The following is a 19,517-nucleotide window of genomic DNA, read 5'->3' as shown; positions in this document are numbered from 1 at the left end:
TTTCATTTTCGTTTTTAGCAAAGCTTGATTAGCACAAGGGGAAAAAAAATCTGCTCCCAGCAATTTACCTCCTTGCAGCAAGCAGCAGAGGCCTGCGCAGCAATAGGCCACGGAAATCCCTGAAGCCTGAAACAGCTGACAGTCGGGAGGCGCATCCAACAGACAATCAGCTTGTGCTAATTAGGCAGTGCTGAAGCTGAAACGGGCTGTTTCTTCTTGCTGTTTGCTGCAAGGAGGTAAATTGCCTCCCAGCAATTTACCTCCTTGCAGCAAACAGCAAGGCCAAAGGGTGAGGGGCAGTGGGTGGGTGGGGCTATATTTGGTGTATAAGACACACCCAAATTTTCACCCCCTTTTATGGGGGAAAAAGATGTGTCTCATACTCCAAAAAAATACTGGTATATACCACTTCATAGTGCTTTACAGCCTTCTCTAAGCGGTTTACAGTCAGCATATAGCCATTTATTGTCCCCTTTTTGACATCCAAACACTAATTGACTTCTTGGACATTCCCACTCACTCTTGGGGGTTTATACTGACCATTTTGGGAAACCCTGGTTTAGACCATCTTCTCTTAGACCAAGAGAGCTAGGATTGCTCTGTTCTGTGGAGCTGGGCTGAAATCCACCTGGCAGTTTTGCAAATCACTTTCCTGGTGGTTTCTTTCTTTTCTTTCTTTCTTTTTAATCTTACTTTTAAGGGCCTTAAGAATTTATTTTGCATTTCCCCAGGTCGGGTTTGTTGACCTGTCTTTGTTGTTCAGGAGACAAACGATGGGAACAACAAGGACTGTTATGTTTTGTCAGACTTCTTTCAAACCCTCTGAAGTTTGCCCACCTACCCTCCAACTTGCTCAGGTCCTGGGAAGGGTGTCATTTGTCTATTTAGATTTATTTATATGTGACGCCCAATGGTCAGATGTAACTTTAGTTGAGAATAAAAAAAGAATCATCGAATCAAATGAAAGAGACAGCAACCAAATACATAGCATTGAAACCAACAGACAATAATCAGAACTCAAAACCGAAACTAATCCATCAGAGCTAATCAAATCAGAACTAATCAAATCAGAATAACGAACCAGAAATCAGAACTAATTGAATCAAAATAAACAATTGGGAATCAGAACTAATTGAATCAGAATAATCACTCAGAAAAATTAATCAGTCAGAAGTCAGAATAATCAATCAGAAATCGCAGCTAATCAAAACAGAACAATCAGAAATCAATACTTCTCATTCAGAACTAATCAATCAGAAATCAGAACTAATCAAAGAATAATCAACCAGAAATCAGAACTAATCAAATCAGAATAAACAATCAGGAATCAGAACTGATCGAATCAGAATAATCAATCAGAAAAATTAATCAGTCAGAAGTCAGAATAATCAATCAGAAATTACAGCTAATCAAAACAGAACAATCAATCAGAAATCAATACTCCTCATTCAGAACTAATCAATCAGAAATCAGAACTAATCAAAGAATAATCAATTAGAAATCAGAACTAAGAATAATCAAAGAATTTGGAACTAATCAATCAGATATCAGAACCAAACAAATCAGAACAATCAATTAGAAATCAGAAACAATCAAATCAGAATAATCAATCAGAAATCAGAACCATCAGTCAGCAATAAGAACTAATCAAATAATAACTAATCAATCAGAAATAAGAACTCTTCAATCAGAACTAAAATATTCAACAACTCACCAACTGGGTATTCCCTCATCCTGATGCAAGCCTGGGGGGACATCTATGTCTTGTTTTCTTGGGGAGGGGGTTATTATGACAAAGGAAGGGGAGGTCTACCCCTCCTGGGTCCCACCAGATGGCACAGTTTTGGGGAAAGGACCCACACACTGCCCTCTCTATTGGGGTATGTGGCAGTGGTGGGTTTCCAAATTTTTTACTACCGGTTCTTTGGGTGTGGCATGGCTTGGTGGGCGTGGCTTGGTGGATAAGGCAGGGGAAGGATACTGTAAAATCTCCATTCCCACCCGACTCCAGGGGAAGGATACTGTAAAATCCCCATTTCTTCCCGATCAGCTGGGACTCGGGAGGCAGAGAATAGATTGGGCGGGGGCAGTCAGAATTTTTACTACCGGTTCTCCGAACTACTCAAAATTTCCGCTACCGGTTCTCCAGAACTGATCAGAACCTGCCAAAACCCACCTCTGGTATGTGGGATGCATAACCTCCACACCCAAGAGGTTTTCCCTTGGAACCGATGAATTCCCTTGGAGCTGAACTCAGCTCTCCCTCTTTAAGAAAGCTTACAAAACTTGGCTCTTCCAGCAGGGCCAGCGCCAGGGCCATTAGCCAACCCGATAACCGTTCGACCATTTCATTTCTATATTCTCCAAGGCCTCGTTATTACGTTTATCCCTTTCCCCCCCCCCCCGTTCCATTTGGGCTTTACATCGAAGCAGCCAACCGGCCAATAAAATTGCAAATGGGATGATCTGAGGAGAAGACAGGACACTGGCGTCCAAACCGCTTGGCAGCCCCACGGCTACTCAATGCGAAGACACTCAGGCTCTGCTCAAAACTGCCCTCAAGTTCTTTTCGCCTTGGAAAGAAACACCCACAACCGTCCTAAAGGATACCAGAGGCAGAACCAAATCTTTCCCCAAAATGCGAAGAGTATGAGGGAAAAAAATGCCAAACTTTCTTCTCTCAATGCACGAATTTTAGCCATTACAGGTACAGGTAGTCCTCGACTTAACGACCACAAAAATGTCTGTTGGTAAGCGAGACATTGGTGAAGTGAGTTTGGCCCCATTTTACGACCTTTCCGGCCTCCGTTTTTAAATGAATCACTTCAGCTGGCTAAGCTGTTAAGCGAATCGGGCTTCCCCATTGACTCTGCTTGTCAGGAGGTCGTAAAATGGGGCAAAAACGCCCTTAGCCAATGTCTCACTTAACAACAGAAAGCTTGGGCTCAATTGGGGCCGTAAGTCGAGGACTGCCTGTGCTAACTTATCAACTGCAGTGATTCACTTAACAAGTATGGCAAGAAAGTCTGTAAAATGAGGCAAAAACTCACGTAACCAGTGTCTCACTTAACAATGGAAAAAATTGGCCTCAATTGTGGCCGTAAGTTAAAGACTGCCTATACATGTTACCTATGACATCCTTTCTCAACGTTAGCAACCTGAAGATGCATTCTGGCTGGGGAATTCTGGGAGTTGAAGTCCACTCATCTTCAATTTGCCAGGACTTGTTTGGTTTTGTTCAATTAAAAATTACTCCCGCTCATACTTTCTAACTTCTGTTCCTATTATCTAGCCATGGATAAAATGTGTCCCATGTCAAGAAATATTCAGTTTCTTCTTTATCTTTAATAGCAAGTGTTAATCTATCCATTTCCGCACAATCTAATATTTTTTTAATTGCATTCTCCTCAGATGGGATCTCATCGCTTTTCCATTGTTGCGCAAATACAGTTCTAAATACAAGTCGTTAAAGAAGATGATGTTAAATATCAATTATTAAGGTTATTATATTATAATGTTATATTATTAATATGATGGTGATGACTAAATAAAATGAAGATGTATAAATATGACTATCTAAACGTAATTGTACAAGGAATACACACTGTTCTGATGAAAATTAGGTGTTACATAAATAAAACAAGTAAAACATTAAAAAAAAATTCAAAATAGAAATCGTAAGACACCATGGAAATTTTTTTTTTACTCCCGCTCATTTCCACCGAGAGATCTGAACACAAAAAGAGATATTCTTCTTACCCATTTATCCACACCTCTATCCAACTGCCACTCAATTCTTAAACTCAGAGCATTAATTTATGGCTAATCCGGTTCCTCATTAACCGGCCTCATTGTCTCCTCTAAAAATAAAATTAAAAAAAATCACGCTAACAACGTTGGACAGCTTCTCTCCAACAATGATGCTAAACTCCCAGCCATGTAATCTGCTGCCCTCGGACTGGGAGGGGGGGGGGCATGGGAACGACATGCACCGGGAGGAAAGAGGTCAATGGGAGCCTGGCTGACGTCCAAGCTAACCCTGAGCAAGCAAGAAAAAAATAAAAACCCTGCCCCCAAAATTCCCCCGCTTACGTGCTCAGCTTCACACTTCTTGTTTTTCTTTTTCTTCTTCTTGTTTTTGCCTTTCGTGTTAGTGTCTTCCGAATTCGCCCAACATTCCACACAGCTGTCCCCATCCTCTTCTTTGTCTTCGCAACGGTGAATGCACGAATCATCCACTGCGAGGAAGAGAGGAAGGAAAGAGGGGCTTGAGCGGGGTGGGGGAAGAGACCTTCCCACTAGTCAGGCCATGCTCCGATGTTGGAGAGCAACCTTCTGAGTCCGAGATCAAAAGGGGGAATTAGCTTGGTAAACACAAAACTGGCAAGGTTTCACCCGGGGTGGGATTCAAATTTTTTTTAGCTAAGTGACTAACTTTGCTGCCTCATTCTGTTGCATCAGCTTCCCGCTGATTCCGTTTACAACTCAGCTTACAGATTTTAACTCTTTCATATCCTGACAGGTTCTCTGCCCGGTTGCTGAGTGGGTGTGGCCATGGTAGATGTGACCTACTCAGCCTCCTACACTGAGTAGGACGGAGGGAGGTGTTTTTGCCCTCCCCAGGCTCGGGAGGCTTTCCTCAAGCCTCTGGGAGGGCGAAAACGAGCTCCCCTGGGCTCCGGAGGCCAGACAAAGGCCCGTTTCTAGACTTCTAGTAGGCCCATTTTTTGACGGCCCAGAGCCTCCACGCGGACCCTGCACTTAACTGGCATGCAAAATGGAGACTCCTGGGATGGGCGGGGTAGGGTGGGAGAGGCCAGCCAGTCCTTGCAACTACCGGTTTGGCGAACCAGATGTAAAATTAGCATCCAAACCGGCTGAATTCCACCCGTGGTTTCATCTCCCATTAATGCCTTTGAGCCTTACTTAGTCTTTCCTAGGTGACTACTAACTACTGACTAATAATATATAACATGTTAAATATATCAAGAACATCCCAAATTGGTATTGACTCTTAATGACCACCCAGATGAGGGGAGTCCAACCTTGGCAGGTTTATGGCTTGGTGAACTTCAACTCTCAAAATTCCTCACCCAGCATAGATGTTGGCTAAGATGTCTGTGGAGATTCTCAGTCAATCCAGGTCATGGTTGTCTCAAAGGTGCTTTTTTTCAAGAGGCAACTGGACTTTCTTGGTTTTTCTTTGAAGACATTTCGCTTCTCATCCAAGAAGCTTCTTCAGCTCTGATTGGATGGTGGGGAATGGAAGAATTTATATTCCTTGGTTTCTTGGGTGAGAAGTGAAACTTCTTCAAAGAAAAAACAGACAGTCCAGTTGCCTCTTTAAAAAAAGCACCTTTGGGACAACCATGACCTGGATGACATATTTCCATAGACATATGAAGAATGGTTGCAGGCTTTGGGTTTGGCCAGTAGAGAAAAGGAGAATTAGGGGAGACATGATAGTAGTATTTGAGGGGCTGCCACAAAGAGGAGGGGGTCAATTTACTCTCCAAATCAACAGAAGGCAGGACAAAAAACAATGGATAGAAAGTAATCAAGGAGAGAAGCAACCTAGAACTAAGGAGAAAGTTCCTAGCTGAGGAGGAGGTTTCCCAAGGGTGCCTCATTTCCCACCCTCGGCTTATACTCGAGTCCCCAGTTTACCCCAGTTTTTGGGGTAAAATTGGGGACCTCGGCTTATACTCGGATCGGCTTATATTCGAGTATATACGGTAATCAGTGGAACAGCTTGCCACCAGAAGTTGTGGGTACTTCATCACTGGAGGTTTTTAAAACTCATCCTGCCATGGCACCCCTTTCTGAATATTCCCTAAATCTTTCTGGGATTTTATTTGTTTTATTTCCCCACTTTTATTACTTTTATAAACAACATAAATATGTTTTCTAAACAATCTAATACTCCTCCTTTACAGCCCTTCCTTTCCACACAATAAGCACCCTATGAAATGTTAAGAGAGAGAATGATGGGCCCAAAGTCACCCAGCTGGCTTTCATGGCTAAGGCGGGACTAGAACTCACAGTCTCCTGATGATTGGCCCAAAGTCACCCAGCTGGCTTTCATGGCTAAGGCGGGACTAGAACTCACAGTCTCCTGGTGATTGGCCCAAAGTCACCCAGCTGGTTTTCATGGCTAAGGCGGGACTAGAACTCACAGTCTCCTGGTGATTGGCCCAAAGTCACCCAGCTGGCTTTCATAGCTAAGGGGGGACTAGAACTCACAGTCTCCTAGTGATTGGCCCAAAGTCATCCAAGTGACTTTCATGCCTAAGGTGAGACTGGAACTCACCATCTCCTGGTGATTGGCCCAAAGTCACCCAGCTGGCTTTCATGGCTAAGGCGGGACTAGAACTCACAGTCTCCTGGTGATTGGCTCAAAGTCACCCAGCTGGCTTTCATGGCTAAGGCGGGACTAGAACTCACAGTCTCCTGGTGATTGGCCCAAAGTCACCCAGCTGGCTTTCATGGCTAAGGCGGGACTAGAACTCACAGTCTCCTAGTGACTGGCCCAAAGTCATCCAAGTGGCTTTGCATAAACCTACATCTACTCATTATGCAGCCCCTTGTTTTCCTTTATGAGAAAAACTCTGCCTAAAAAATTATATTGTAATTCTAGCAATTCCACTGAAGGGGGATTAAGGATTGATCAATTCCCTAGATTAATACAGCATCCACATCATAGTCACATTTAGGGGTTAATACTCCCTTAAAACTGTTTGTTTTTTTAAAAATGGGCCTTTAAGTCAGTCTTGACTTCTGGAAGATACTCCCAAAGGGAGGAAGAAAAAAAAAAACCCAGAAAAAAGAGAAGCCACACAAACCTTTTACAGCATTCCTACCATTTTCATCGTGGTTGCAAATTCCTTCGGTGCAAGCGATGTCCGAACCCTCCCGTGAACCAGTTTCGCTGCCTTCCATGCTGGAAGAATAGCCACAATCGCTGCCATTACAGTGAGCAGATAAACCTGGAAGAGATATAAGGACCAGTGGTGGGATTCAAATAATTTAACAACCGGGTTCTCTGCCCTAATGATCAGCTGGGTGCGCGTGGCCATGGTGGGCGTGGCCATGGGTTGTGACAGGCAGCACTCTGCCTCCTACACACCCACCCCCCCGGGAGCAAAAATAGGCTGGAGGGGGGAATGCACCGCACCGCCCCCCAGTGCCCAGTTTTTGGCCTAGGCGGCCTCCCTGAAGCCTCCTAGGAGCAAAAATGGGCCGGGGGGGGGAAGTGCACTGCACCCCCACCCCAGTGCCCCATTTTGGGCCTAGGAGGCTCCCGGCACTTACCTGGAAGGGGCGGGGAGGGGAGGGGCAGAGCCAGCCAGCAATTTAACAACCGATTTGCTCGAACTGGCTCGAACCTGCTGAATCCCAGCACCGATAAGCATTGTTCACATGAATGGCCAAAGAAACAGGCTGGCCTTGTAATCCATTGGCCCCTAACATAGAGGTCCACAACCCCCCAGTGCGTGGACCAGAACCGGTCCGTGGCATGCCAGAAACCGGGCCACGCAAACAAGGGAAGACCCATCCGCGGGATGCAGTCAGCATGCGGAACCATGTCCCATCTGGTCCGCGGGAAAACCTTTCTCCACGGCATCGGTCTCCGGTGCCCTAAAGGTTGCGATCCACTGCTCTAACGTGTACAATTTTAAATTTTACAACAGTTAAAAGTGGTAGGAAGATAGCCATGTTTTTGAAAGATCTATTTTGGCCACCCCTGTGTAGGTTTGAATGTATGTTTATTTATTTGGGCTTATTTATGTGTATCCGGCCTTAGACATGTGCCTTATTATTTTTAGAAGTAACTTAAAGAGGCAAAGTCATCCAACTGGTTTTTATGCTTAAGGAGGGACTAGAACTCACCGTTTCCTGGTGATTGGCCCAAAGTCACCCACTAGCTCACTTGTCTAAGGCAGGACTAGAACTCACTGTCTCCTGGCGATTGGCCCAAACTCACCCAGCCAGCTTTCATGTCTAAGACGAGACTAGAACTCACAGTCTCCTGGCAATTGGCCCAAAGTCACCCATCAGCTTTCATGTTTAAAGCAGGACTAGAACTCACAGTCTCCTGGTAATTGGCCCAAAGTCACCCAGCCAGCTTTCATGTCTAAGGCGGGACTAGAACTCACAATCTCGTGATTAGTCCAAAGTTACCCAGCTGCCTTTTCATGGTGGGACTAGAACTCTCAGTCTCCTGGTTTCTAGCCTGGTGCCTTACCCACTAGCCCAAACTGCCTCGTGGGTGTCTGTCTATCTGTCTGTCTGTCTGTGTGTATATGTAGAATGGTATGTCAACATTCAGGAGTGCCCACTGGCAGAAAAACCTGATGAATCTGGTTTGAATCTGCTGCACGTTTAATTAAACACATAAGTGAAGTACACATGGCCCAATCTTTACTGGCTTGAGTTCAACAGAACCTGAAGGACTACAGGTTCCATAATCCTGTTCAATCATAATAGCAGCAGGCACAAGTTCAGAGATTTTGCTCTCCCAAGGCAGGCCTTCTAAAGAACAACAAAACTTTCTTTTCCATTTCCGATTCACTTCAGCTTGCATCAGCCAAGCACAATGCTTGGACAATCCGAGCTTTGATTATATAAAAATAAAATAAAATCCCAGAACAGAACTTAAAAGACAGTTCCAAACAAACCACAGTCAACATAAACCACAGCTGAGAATTTGGCTGCAACACTGAACTGCGGTGAATTGAAATTAAAAACGAAAGCCTTAATCTCCTCGCAGCTGTGAAGTGGGAAGGAGCGAAAAGCCACAAATGTTATTATTGTCTTTTCCTTTGATTTATTTGTTTCTTGGCTTACCAGAAGCTCACATGCTTCTTTCTTGAGGCACTTAGGCACAAAAATGCACAAACGTTAAATAGAATGCTAAGCAAGTGGTCCTTATTTAATGACCGATTGCTTGCCCTATCAGCGTTGGTGGTGGCGGGGTCTTAATGGTTCCTGACTTGGGCTGTTGTTTACTGTTTGATTGTCTGAGTTGGAAGTTCCTCCCTTGCTGAGTACAAACCCCACTTCCTTCTAGCACTGATGCTGTTACCTAGTTGGGTCATGAAATATCTGGAAGAAAACAACCAAGCTGAGAAAGCACCCAGGACCCCCACCGTCCGTCCCGTTCCTCCTCCTCCCTTCTGCAATCCCCACTCCCTTGTAGCACTGATGATGTTACCTAGTTGGGGAACGAAACGTCCGCAAGAAAACAACGAAGTTCAGACACCATCAAAGACCCCACAGTAAACAATACCCCAATCAAGGGACAACCAACTCAGACGATCAGTAAACAACAGCCTAATCTAGGAACCTCCACCCACCAACGCTGATCGGACAAGCCGCTTATATATATATTAACAGAGTGCGAACCCCACTCCCTTCTAACACTGATGATGTTACCTGGTTGGGTCATGAGACGTCTGCAAGAAAACAACCAAGCTCAGAGAGCACCACGAATCCCGCAGAGACGACTCGATTTGGATATTTAACCAGAACTTGAGCTACCTCCGCCAAGAGCTGGCTCCACCTACCTTTCTTCTTCTTTTTTTTATTCAAAACATTTTACACAAAAATCCCCCTTTCCCCAACCCCCTCCTTCACTAATCCCTCCCCCCTCCCCCCTGACTTCCCGGATGAAGCACAAGGTATAGTTAAAAATAAAACAAACATATGCGAAGAAAATTTCCCCCCAAAACTATTATACCAATTTTCCCTCTCTAGCTCTGACTTCCTCCTAACATAACCAAAATCCTTCAAGAGAAAAATAAAATAAAAAAATTAACAATTAACAGTAACAAAATATGTAAATCAATAAAACAAATTAATCCTAAAGTATTTAAAAACCAACTAAAGCATAAAAATCCAATCCAATTCAAAGAATATCTCCCTTATAGCTTCTATAACCATATAATTTTTCCCCCAGGTCTTTCTTACATAAACTCTTTCAAAAATATTCTATTCAAAATACAATACAACACATTATAAAATTTCAATACCAAGAATTACAGTAGCTATTCAAATTTAGTCCTTCCTCGTCAAAATCCAGTATAAATCCAAATACCTAGTCTTTTATAATAGATATAAAACATATAATCAAACCATTTCTTCCAGATCTTCCTCACATATTGTCTTTCAGGGACAGTAATATTTTTGTCTGTTAATAATTCAAAACAACCTCGTTTCAAGGATAATACTTTTGTCTCTTGCCATTTTTTTTTGATGCATTAGTCTCTGTCTTTCCTTCATTACTCCTTTTGAAAAGTCAGTCACAATATTGCCACCTACCTTTCTTTATTTTAGGTGAACCCAGTAAAGTGCCCCCAGTCGGACAAGTACACGAAGCATTCGCGTTGGTCACAATGACCTCGACGCAGTTGCTCCGCTCTTCCGGGCTGCCGCAAGCTGTGCAGCTGGTTTCCAAGAAATTTTCCTTCAAAGAGACAGAAAAGGAATATGAACGTCGCACACGCCCTGCCTGCATGCGCAAGCAGGCGGAGACTTGAGCCAAGCGATCCGGCTGGTGGCAAATGAGGGATCATTTCACGTGAGGATCTTCCCTGGAGCATCCCCAGGAAAACTAGGGAAGGCAGCATGCCTGCCTGGACCCCCGAAGTCAAACACGACCCTGATGCGGCCCTCAATGAAATCGAGTTTGACACCCCTGCGCTAAAGCAATGGTTGTAAGTCAAGGAACACCCACATCTCCATCCCGCCACGTTGTTGCCCCCAGCTTCCAATTTGGGAGAAGACAACCTGAGGAACCTCCATCTCTCCCTCAGCTCATTCCAGAGGGTAGGTGCCCCCATAGGGAGGGCCTCCTCAGGATGCCGTCAGCCAAACAATGTCGGCTGGCGACCCCTAGGGGGAGAGCCTTCTCTGTGGGGGCACCTACCCTCTGGAATGAGCTTCCCCCAGGACTTCGACAGCTCCCTGACCTCTGGACCTTCCGCCGTGAGCTGAAGGCGTACTTAAATTTTTAATATTAATTTTAATAGGGTTTTAGTTTTATATATTTTAAAGTTTTTAGGCCAATTATAAAATAAGTTTTTAATTTGTATTTTAAATTGTATATTGCATTGTTTTACTTTTGGCTCTGAGTCCTTCGGGAGAAGACAACTTGAGGAACCTCCATCTCTCCCTCAACTCATTCCAGAGGGTAGGTTCCCCCATAGGGAGGGCCTCCTCAGGGTGCCGTCAGCCAAACAATGTCGGCTGGCGACCCCCAGGGGGAGAGCCTTCTCTGTGGGGGCACCTACCCTCTGGAATGAGCTTCCCCCAGGACTTCGACAACTCCCTGACCTCCGGACCTTCCGCCGTGAGCTGAAGACGTACTTAAATTTTAAGCTGGCTTAAATTTTATCGATTTTAAATTTTATCGATTTTAAATTTTTTAATATTAATTTTAATAGGGTTTTAGTTTTATATATTTTAAAGTTTTTTAGGCCAATTATAAAATAAGTTTTTTAATTTGTATTTTAAATTGTATATTGCATTGTTTTTACTTTTGGCTCTGAGTCCTTCGGGAGAAGGGCGGTATAAAAATCGAATAAATAAATAAAATAAAATAAATAAATTATTCTTCCATGCAGGACTGGCATAAATTTAAAACTATTAGTAATTTTAATGGGGTTTTTTATGGTTTTAGTGTGTATTTTAATTAATGGGCCAAATTGAATAGGTTTTTTAAAATCAGTTTTTTAGTTGTATATTGTATACTTTTATTGTGTTTTTACCTGGCTGTAAACCGCCCTGAGTCCTTCAGGAGAAGGGCGGTATAGAAATTAAATTATTATTATTATTATTATTATTAACTTCAAAAACCAGGCCGGAATCCATGCAGGAGCTTAGCATCCCCTCACCTTTTCTTGGCTCCGCATGTCCTTCTCCTCCATCACTTGCAAAGGAGCAGGGATCTCGCAGACGCACTTATTTTTCCTCCGGTTCTTCCGTTTCTGGCGCTTCTTCTCCTGCTTGAGTTCCCGCACCCTCTCCTCTTCAGAGAACTCCTCGCACAGCTGCTCCAGCCGGCTGATGCCTTGCACCCTCTCCACCGCCATCTGCTTAGAAAGACAGCGATCAGCGGGGCAGGATGAAGGCGATGTTTTGCTCCTTTGCCCCTAAAACCATCATCCCTACATCAGGACCCTGCCACCTGCTCTTATTGCATCCGGTTTCGGACGCCACGATAGGAAAACGATGTTGACGCAAAGCTGCGTTTATGAAAGCGGCGTGTGCGTGCGAAACCATCCCTCTTCCTGTCCCCTGCTGCTCCCCACCCACCCAGTCCGAGCTAGAAATTTTGGAGACCTCTGTTCTAAGGCAGCGGTCACCAACTGGTGGTCCGTAGACCAATGGTGGTCCGCAAGAAACTTTTGGTAGTTCGCAGAAAAGTTGTTTGATTTTTTATATTGCACTAAATCAGGGGTCCTCAAACTACGGCCCCTGGACCGGATACATGCAACAAATGGTTGTGTTGCTGAAGAGAGTCTCCCCCTTTGGGGTCTTTTTGTGTGGGTCAAAGCGGGACAGAAATTCCAACTTGGAGTCTACTTCAGCCTCCTGGTGTGGGGCTTTGGGCAAAGGCTAGAAGGAAGTGCCACTGGTGGCGAAGAGCCGGAGGGCCTTGTTCCAGTGGGACTGCATCATGGCCTGGAACTGGCTGACCATCTCAGCCCGCTGAGCCTCCAGGGGCCGGTACTTGGCCTTGCACTCCCACAGGTCTTCCCTCTGCTTGGAAAGCCTATGCTCCTAGTCCTCAGTGAGGTGCTTCTGCTGAGCCTCCTTCTCGGCCAGATCCAATAGGAACTGAGCCAGCTGTTTTGCCAACTCTTTCTCATGGTGGATGCTTAGCTCCAACAACTGCTTCCTGTTGGGGCCCTAAGGAGCCAGGGGAGGGGAGGAGTGGCTGGGAGGGGAGGGGCGAGTAGAGGCTGGCAAGGCGCTCCTCCACATGAATGATATTGAGTTGGCCACGCCCACCCAGCTGGTCATTAGGCAGATCATATTAGTGGTCCGCAGGATTTAAAATTATGAATTTAGTGGTCCCTGAGGTCCTAAAAGTTGGTGACCCCTGTTCTAAAGGACATGACAGTCATCTTGACATCATCATCATGACAGTCATGTAAATGTTGTACTTTGATGAACGTATCTTTTCTTTTATGTACACTGAGAGCATCTGCACCAAGACAAATTCCTTGTGTGTCCAGTCACACTTGGCCAATAAAAAATTCTATTCTATTCTATTCTATTCTATTCTATTCTATTCTATTCTATTCTATTCTATTCTATTCCATTCCATTTCATCCCATTCCATTCCTAGTTTCTATTCTATTCTATTCTATTCTATTCTATTCTATTCTATTCTATTCTATTCTATTCTATTCTATTCTATTCTGAACGTATCTTTTCTTTTATGTACACTGAGAGCATATGCACCAAGACAAATTCCTTGTGTGTCTAATCACACTTGGCCAATAAAAAATTCTATTCTGTTCTATTCTATTCTATTCTATTCTATTCTATTCTATTCTATTCTATTCTATTCCATTTCATCCCATTCCATTCCTAGTTTCTATTCTATTCTATTCTATTCTATTCTATTCTATTCTATTCTGAACGTATCTTTTCTTTTATGTACACTGAGAGCATATGCACCAAGACAAATTCCTTGTGTGTCCAATCACACTTGGCCAATAAAATTCTATTCTATTCTATTCTATTCTATTCTATTCTATTCTATTCTATTCTATTCTATTCTATTCTATTCTATTCTATTCTATTCTATTCTATTCTATTCTATCTTTCTCTCCCTCCCCATTAAATTTTGTCTAGCAAAATTTATCGCTTCAACCCAGCATTCCACAGATCTCAATGCTTTTCCTGCTTCCTGTTCCTTTCCCTCCAGGTAAACAAGAAAACAAGAGCCGCTACCTCAAAGCTTTTGCGTAAAGCATCGACCCCCAAGTAGAAGAGCATCTGCCATGTCTGTTCCTCAGCCCGAAGCTTCTGCCAGATGCGATGCAGCCGTTCATAAAGGTGGATGCCCAAGCAGGTAAGGACCTCTTCTTGGGCAATGTCTATTGTCTTCGCGTGTCTTTCTCGTCTCCTGGTGAAAACAAAACGAACACGGAAACATGGCAAGGAAGTCCTTAGGTGGGCACTTCTCCTTTTGCAACTCCGACTTATTTTAGTTCTCAGCACCGGCTTTTTGCAATCTGTACGTTCAGGTAGACCTCGACTTAGGACCGTTCATTTAAAGACAGTTCAAACTTACGATGGCCTCCAAAAAAAAAGCAACTTACGGCCCATCCTCACGGTTATGACCGTTGCCTCGTCCCTGCAGTCACATGATTGCAATCCGGGTGCTTGGCAACTGACTCACATTTATGACGGGGTGAACTATGTTAGGGCCCCACCACGATATTGGGGAAGATGGATTTGCTTAACGACCATGTGATTCACAGAATGACCACAGGATTCGTTTGCTTGCTTGCATGCTTGCTTATTTTTTATTATTATTTTGTTTTATTTCATTTCATTTCATTATTTTATTTTACTTTATTTATTTATTTAATTTGCTTAATGTTTGAGATAAAATAGTTATAAAATCAGACTCACTTAATAATTGCGTCACTTAGTGACCAAAATTCCACCAATGATCCAAGTCACGCCCTTTTCATGGATTTGGGCAGTGGTGGGATCCAGCCGGTTCGCATGAACCGGTTGTTAAATTGCTGGCTGGCTCCTCCCCTCCCCTCCCCCCCTTTCAGGAGTCCCCACATGCCTCGTTTTGGCTCTGAGGTAAGTGCAGGTAGGCCTACTAGGCCCAAAACGGGGCGCGGGGGGGATGCGGCTCAGGCTCCCGCAGCCTGTTTTTGCTTCCAGGAGGCTTCAGAAAGGCCACCTAGGGCCAAAACGGGGCGCGGGGGGGCACTCTCTCACAATCCGTTTTTGCTCCCGGGTGTGTGTGTGTGTGTGTGTGTGTGTGTGTGCATGCAAGAGGCAGGGTGCTGTCTGTTAAACACATCTGGCCACACCCACCATGGCCACGCCCACCCAAGCTGGTCATTAGGGCAGAGAACTGGTTGTTAAATTATTTGAATCCCACCACTGGGTATGGATATGAGGGAAAGGCCTCGGATCGTGATGTTGGGCCCACCAACTTATCCCTCTCAGTCTCCCTTTCTGAATGCCACTGGAGAGAAGTGATCTCCAACCGGGCTGCTTAATTTCGGATGAAAATTCCTTTCTAATGGCCGAAACTTCACGGGTTTTTATCTCTTTAGAACAGGGGTCTCCAACCTTGGCAACTTTAAAGACTTGTGGACTTCAACTCCCAGAATCAGCAAGCTTTGCTGGCTGAGGGATTCTGGGAGTTGAAGTCCACAAGTCTTAAAGTTGCCACGGTTGGAGACCCCTGCTTTAGAACAGTGTTTCCCCAACCTCGGCCATTTCTGTGTCTGTGGACTTCAACTCCCAGAATTCCAACAACAACGCAGCCATTCGGAAGAATTCCGGCAGCTGAAGTCATCAACGTTAAAAAACAGTCCTAAGGTGATTTTTTTCCCCAGTGCTGTTGTAACTTCGAACAGTCACTTAATGAACGGTTGTTAAGTTGAGGACTATCTGGATGCCATAAGGGAGAGACCGAACCAGCAACCAATCCATGGAGCAGCTAATGCAAACAGCTTAAGCTAATTTGGAAAGCCCAAATCGCTTTTCAAAAGGAATCCATGCAAAAAATATTCATTTACCCTAATGTCTTAATCCTTCAAAACATCTAAGGAGAAATTTCCTGACAGTTAGAACAATTAATCGGTGGAACAACTTGCCTCCAGAAGCTGTGGGTGCTCCAATACTGGAGGTTTTTAAGAAGATGTTCGATAACCATTTGTCTGAAATAGTGTAGGGTTTCCTGCCTAAGCAGGGGGTTGGACTAGAAGACCTCCAAAGTCCCTTCCAGCTCTATTCTATTCTAATTCTAACGTGACATGTAATCAAGGACAGAAGCAACCTAGAACTAAGGAGAAATTTCCTGACCATTAGAACAATTAATAAGTGGAATATCTTGCCTGCAGAAGTTGAGAATGCTCCAACACTGGAAGTTTTTAAGGAGATCCTGGATAACCATTTGTCTGAAGTGGCGTAGGGTTTCCTGCCTAAGCAGGGGGTTGGACTAGAAGACCTCCAAGGTCCCTTCCAACTCTGTTATTCTGTTCTATTCTATTCTATCTCAAAAACCATGATGGTGAAGGGATTATTTTTTTTTAATGGAACCTTGTTTTTCCTCCTTTTAAATGGAAAAAAAAAACAGGACAGCAAACTTGCTTTAATAAACACATTAGCGACACCCCCCTGTGGGTTTGCTTATTTATTTGACTTTTTTAATCCCACCTTTATTATTTGTATAAATAACTCAAAGGGGAAAATGTGCATAATCTTTCTTTTCCTCCTCCTGATTTCCCCATAACCACAACCCTGTTATTTGTAGCAGAAGGGGATGCTTCCTTACAGCCAAGAAAAGGCTTAGCATGAGGGCCCAGATTGTTGGGGGCAATGTGCTGACTCTGCAAACCGCTTAGAGAGGGGCTGTAAAGCACTGTGAAGCAGTATATAAGTCTTAAGTGCTATTGCTATTGTAGGCAAACTCTGCCTACTGCTAGGAGTTCGATCCTGAGTGGCTCAAGGTTGACTCAGCCTTCCATCCTTCCGAGGTGGTAAAATGAGGTCCCAGATTGTTGGGGGCCATGTGCTGACTCTGTAAACCGCTTAGAGAGGGCTGCGAAGCTCTATGAAGAGGTATATAAGTCTAAGTGCTATTGCTCTTTCAAACAGATATTTAAGAGTTTTTAAACAAAAATGTATTGGTTAAAACTGAGATGGTTCTCAAAATGTGATTCAACTGCATTTCCCAGCAAGATCAGCTACAGATAGAGAATGCTGGGAAATGTAGTCCACTAGCATGTAAAGGTGCACCATGGATTCGTGTACAGGCAGTCCTCGTTTTATGACCACAATTGGGCTCAAAATTTCCATTGCTAAGCAAAAGAGTGGTTACGTTTTACCCCGTTTAATGACCTTTCCTGCCATAGTTGTTGTGAATCACTGCAGATATTAAATGAATAACATGGTTAAATGATATTCAAGTTTATGAACATGGAGGTGGGGGGAGGAAAACCTGAAGCAACTCAGTATAACTTTAAACATTCCTAAAAGTTTCCCCTGGAAAATTCAAGTTATTGTAACGCGCTGTAATGGCAGGCTACTAAGCAGGATGCCCATAAAGACGTCAAAAAGGTTTGCGGAGAGGAAAATATTCCGACCACAAATGCTCCATTCTCATCCAGGAGTAAAATGGGTCATCAGAAGTATTTTTGAAGTCAAAATGGCTTGTTGTAGGATGCTTCCGGTCAGGTTGGTATGCGATTTTGAGAGGTTGGAATATGTTGACCGAGAGCATTCTGCATAATTTGGAAACAAGGTTCAGGGATGGATTTATTGATTTCTAACCCGCTTTTATTATTGTTATAACTGATTTAAGGTACCGAACATATCCAACACACTTTCCTCCTCCTACTTTCCCCACAACAACCCTGTCAGGTGGGCTGGGCTGAGAGAGAATGACAGGCCCAAAACCACCCAGCCAGCTTTCATAACTAAGGTGGGACTAGAACAAGCTGTCTCTTGGTAATAGGCCCAAAATCACCTACCTGGCTTTCCTGCCTAAGGCAGGACTAGAACTCACTGTCTCCTGGTGATAGGCCCAAAGTCACCCCGACGGCTTTCCTGCCTAAGGCAGGACTAGAACTCACTGTCTCCTGGTAATTGGCATAAAGTCACCAAGTTGGTTTTCATGATTAAGGGTGGACTTGAACTCAACAATCTCCTGCTTTCTAGCCTGGTGCCTTAACCACTAGCCTAAACAGGCTCTTTCAAACTGGACTGCAGGCAGATTGATAAAAGAGATTCCGCAAAGAATCCCTTAAAACAGGGGTCCCCAACCTTTCCAGCTTGGTGGCCCCGCCCGGCGCAGGAAGGGGAGGTGTGAGTGGCAGGCACATGCATGCACACACAGTTTATTTGTACAAGCAGCCCGCACACGTGTGAAGCTCTGCTCTCGCAGATGGAACTCAGCACATGGGCAGAGAGTGCTTGTGCTCGCAGGCAAAGATCTACTTGCGCGGGGACAACCGTCCTCCACTCACACGAGTGGAACTTCATGCACAAGTGGTGGGGAGTTTCGCATACGCGCTTGCCCATTTCTCCCATTGGCCCGGTTTCAAACAGGCCAGGGCCCGGGGTTTGGGGACCCCTGTCTTATAAAACCATTGCTTGTGAACGAAATTACAGTATTTGGCTTGCATGGCGAACCCATGTCCCAGCAGCACCAAGCAAACCCACTCAGAAGGCCCGTGCGCCAACACGCGCCAACAGCACGGCAGACGAAGAGAGAGCTGCGGCAAGCCCGCGGTCATCACAATGTATATCTTCAAGACAGAAATATACATTTTCTTTGAGTTTAAAAAAAAAAAAGAGAAGCAAAAGCGCTAGAAAGCCCAGTCTAGCCAATTACATACTCGTACCCTCCTGCAAACTCGGGTTCGGCTCGGCCGAGGAGGTGGGCGATGAAGTCGGTCTCGCAGCAGACGTGGATGTGGTGCTCATGAGGGCAGCAGCGCAGGCCCTCGTAAAGGGTGGCGCAGTAGCCTTTCTCTTTGCTGCAGTCCAGCTCGCCGATCAGGATGGTGTAAGCCCGCAAGACTTTGTTTTTGCAGTCAGTGCAAAACCTAGTTAAAAAAAAAAAGAGGGAATTATAGTATGGTTTTAAAAAAACAACAACAGGAGAATGCTTCATAGAAAGACATTTTTATGGGGTGAATAGTATGGGGTTTTTTCCCCCCCTTAGGATGGAAACATTTTTCTCAAGATGAAAGATTTATTTATTTATTTATTTATTTATTTAATCATATTTTTATACCGCCCTATCTCCCAAGGGACTCAGGGCGGTTTACAGCCAAGTAAAATATACCCATAAATACAAGTTAAAACCCCAATTTAAAAAACTTCTTAAATACGGCCGAATATTAAAACCCAATAAAATAGTAAAACCCCATTAAAACCAAATTTAAAATTTAAAATTCTAGTCCAGTCCTGCGCAGATAAAAAGATGTGTCTTAAGCTCGCGGCGAAAGGTTCGAAGGTCAGGAAGTTGGCGAAGTCCTGGGGGAAGTTCGTTCCAGAGGGTGGGAGCCCCCACAGAAAGGCCCTTCCCCTGGGCGTCGCCAGCCGGCACTGCCTGGCTGACAGCACCCTAAGGAGTCCCTCCCTGTGAGAGCGTACGGGTCGGTGGGAGGCAATCGGTGGCAGTAGACGGTCCCGTAAGTATCCCGGCCCAATGCCAAGATGGAGAACTGGGGCTTAATATTGTTTTCACTTACTGTTTTTCAGTATTTTCCTTTTTTTTTCTTTTTATAATATGTACA

The 19,517-nt window shown here is 44.4% G+C and overlaps 1 protein-coding gene across 4 annotated transcripts in view; it reads right to left on the bottom strand.

The window, feature by feature from the left end:
• The window catches only part of GGNBP2 (gametogenetin binding protein 2), a 68,225-nt gene that overhangs the window by 5,844 nt on the left and 42,864 nt on the right, over positions 1 to 19,517 (bottom strand). Inside the window, exons 7-12 of one of the 4 annotated variants that reach the window (XM_058164150.1) lie at positions 18,612 to 18,821; positions 13,966 to 14,140; positions 11,895 to 12,092; positions 10,321 to 10,465; positions 6,843 to 6,986; positions 4,093 to 4,238 (exon numbers count right to left, since the gene is read on the bottom strand). In XM_058164150.1, the coding sequence (XP_058020133.1) occupies positions 4,093 to 4,238; positions 6,843 to 6,986; positions 10,321 to 10,465; positions 11,895 to 12,092; positions 13,966 to 14,140; positions 18,612 to 18,821 (1,018 nt within the window). The remainder of the gene's footprint in view (positions 1 to 4,092; positions 4,239 to 6,842; positions 6,987 to 10,320; positions 10,466 to 11,894; positions 12,093 to 13,965; positions 14,141 to 18,611; positions 18,822 to 19,517) is intronic. The other 3 variants (XM_058164147.1, XM_058164148.1, XM_058164149.1) reach the window with 3 other exon arrangements.

The sequence above is a fragment of the Ahaetulla prasina genome, chromosome 1, assembly GCF_028640845.1.
Source record: "Ahaetulla prasina isolate Xishuangbanna chromosome 1, ASM2864084v1, whole genome shotgun sequence".
Taxonomy (NCBI): domain Eukaryota; kingdom Metazoa; phylum Chordata; class Lepidosauria; order Squamata; family Colubridae; genus Ahaetulla; species Ahaetulla prasina.
Note: the sequence above shows the minus strand (reverse complement) of the source record. Positions and strands in the feature narration are given on the sequence as shown.